Below are 3,213 nucleotides of genomic sequence, written 5' to 3'. Positions count from 1 at the left end.
CCTAACCTAACCTAACCTAACCTAACCTAACCTAACCTAACCTAACCTAACCTAACCTACCTAACCTAACCTAACCTAACCTAACCTAACCTAACCTAACCTAACACCTACCCTAACCTAACCTAACCTAACCTAACCTAACCTAACCTAACCTAACCTAACCTAAACTAACCTAACCTAACCTAACCTAACCTAACCTAACTAACCTAACCTAACCTAACCTAACCTAACCTAACCTAACCTAACCTAACCTAACCTAACCTAACCTAACCTAACCTAACCTAACCTAACCTAACTAACCTAACCTAACCTAACCTAACCAACTAACCTAACCTAACCTAACCTAACTAACCTAACCTAACCTAACCTAACCTAACCTAACCTAACCTAACCTAACCTAACCTAACCTAACCTAACCTAACCTAACCTAACCTCACCTAACACTAACCTAACCTAACCTAACCTAACCTAACCTAACCTAACCTAACCTAACCTAACCTAACCTAACCTAACCTAACCTAACCTAACCTAACCTAACCTAACCTAACCTAACCTAACCTAACCTAACCTAACCTAACCTAACCTAACCTAACCTAACCTAACCTAACCTAACCTAACCTAACCTAACCTAACCTAACCTAACCTAACCTAACCTAACCTAACCTAACCTAACCTAACCTAACCTAACCTAACCTAACCTAACCTAACCTAACCTAACCTAACCTAACCTAACCTAACCTAACCTAACCTAACCTAACCTAACCTAACCTAACCTAACCTAACCTAACCTAACCTAACCTAACCTAACCTAACCTAACCTAACCTAACCTAACCTAACCTAACCTAACCTAACCTAACCTAACCTAACCTAACCTAACCTAACCTAACCTAACCTAACCTAACCTAACCTACCTAACCTAACCTAACCTAACCTAACCTAACCTAACCTAACCTAACCTAACCTAACCTAACCTAACCTAACCTAACCTAACCTAACCTAACCTAACCTAACCTAACCTAACCTAACCTAACCTAACCTAACCTAACCTAACCTAACCTAACCTAACCTAACCTAACCTAACCTAACCTAACCTAACCTAACCTAACCTAACCTAACCTAACCTAACCTAACCTAACCTAACCTAACCTAACCTAACCTAACCTAACCTAACCTAACCTAACCTAACCTAACCTAACCTACCTAACCTAACCTAACCTAACCTAACCTAACCTAACCTAACCTAACCTAACCTAACCTAACCTAACCTAACCTAACCTAACCTAACCTAACCTAACCTAACCTAACCTAACCTAACCTAACCTAACCTAACCTAACCTAACCTAACCTAACCTAACCTAACCTAACCTAACCTAACCTAACCTAACCTAACCTAACCTAACCTAACCTAACCTAACCTAACCTAACCTAACCTAACCTAACCTAACCTAACCTAACCTAACCTAACCTAACCTAACCTAACCTAACCTAACCTAACCTAACCTAACCTAACCTAACCTAACCTAACCTAACCTAACCTAACCTAACCTAACCTAACCTAACCTAACCTAACCTAACCTAACCTAACCTAACCTAACCTAACCTAACCTAACCTAACCTAACCTAACCTAACCTAACCTAACCTAACCTAACCTAACCTAACCTAACCTAACCTAACCTAACCTAACCTAACCTAACCTAACCTAACCTAACCTAACCTAACCTAACCTAACCTAACCTAACCTAACCTAACCTAACCTAACCCTAACCTAACCTAACCTCGACCTAACCTAACCTCGACCTAACCTAACCTCGACCTAACCTAACCTCGACCTAACCTAACCTCGACCTAACCTAACCTCGACCTAACCTAACCGAGGTTTTTTTTTTTTTTTTTTTTTTTTTTTTTTTTTTTTTTTTTGTGCCCACGAGGTAGGGGGAAACCGATAACCGGCTTCTCCGCAGCGGGCGGTGCAATGCTGCGGATTCGTGTGGGGCTCTCACCCACCAAAACCCCCTCCTCAAAATTAAAGTCGATATCTCAGGGACCTTGCACCCACGCAACCCAACCCACGCACACCAGCCCACGCACCTCTCCTTCGCCACACAACCCACGCAACCTCACCCACCCACTCCAGCCCACGCACCCAAGCCCACGCACCCAAGCCCACGCACCCTAGCCCACGCACCCAAGCCCACGCATCCCAGCCCACGCATCCCAGCCCACGCATCCCAGCCCACGCATCCCAGCCCACGCATCCCTGCCCACGCACCTCTCCCACGCAACCTCACCCATGCAACCTCACCCACGCCTTCCACCCACGCACCTCACCCACGCAACCCAACACACGCCTCCCACGCAACACAACCCACGCAACCCAACCCACGCCGCCCACCCTCGCCGCCCACCCACGCATCCCAACCCACGCCTCCCACCCACGCAACCTCACCCACGCAACCTCACCCACGCAACCCTACACACGCCTCCCACCCACGCACCCCTAGCCACGCAACCCTACCCACGTAACCCAACCCACGTAACCCAACCCACGCCACCCAACCCACGCAACCCAACCCACGCAACCCAACCCACGCAACCCAACCCACGCAACCCAACCCACGTTTTTTTTTTTTCCTTTTTTTTTATCCGCGCATCCCACCTACGCATCACAACCCACGCAACCCAACCCACGCCTCCCACCCACGCATCCCAACCCACGTTTTTTTTTTCTTTTTTTTTATCCGCGCATCCCAACCCACGCACCCCAACCCATGATTTCTACCCGCCTTTTCTACCTAGGCGTTTGCCTCTGGGACCTAAAATATCCGTGACCTGAAGATGTTTAACCGACCGTAACTTCCACAAATATGATTTGCCTGAGCTGAAATTTTAACCGTGTCATCTACTCATCAAGCCCAATCACTGTGCCAAATATTTTCAAAATCGGAGAGGGGGACCTTTTCTTTCTTCGGGCTTAACGGCGCGATTCTAACCTCACCTAACCTAGCGGCCGGTTGCATCTACATGCCAGAGGATCACTAAAAACGTGTAGAACCACCAGGCCGTAAAAACGGCTAAACTGGGAGGCCTAAAAATGTCATATTTTAGGGTCAATTTTCTTCTACAATTATGATTTGCCTGAGCTGAAACTTAAACCGTGTCATCTACTCATCGAACCCAACCACTGTGCCAAATATTTTTGAAATCGGAGAGG

General features: G+C 46.5%; 1 protein-coding gene across 1 annotated transcript; it reads left to right on the top strand.

Annotated features, from left to right (window-relative positions):
* Positions 1–2,043: 2,043 nt before the first annotated feature.
* LOC123307194 (extensin-like) lies at positions 2,044–2,525 on the top strand (the record flags this gene model as incomplete). Its single annotated transcript, XM_044889412.1, has 1 exon — positions 2,044–2,525. A coding segment is annotated over one exon (482 nt), but the record flags the coding sequence as incomplete, so codon positions are not given.
* Positions 2,526–3,213: the final 688 nt, after the last annotated feature.

The sequence above is a fragment of the Coccinella septempunctata genome, chromosome 2 (genome assembly GCF_907165205.1).
Source record: "Coccinella septempunctata chromosome 2, icCocSept1.1, whole genome shotgun sequence".
Lineage (NCBI taxonomy): Eukaryota > Metazoa > Arthropoda > Insecta > Coleoptera > Coccinellidae > Coccinella > Coccinella septempunctata.
This window is presented reverse-complemented; position numbering and strand designations above follow the sequence as displayed.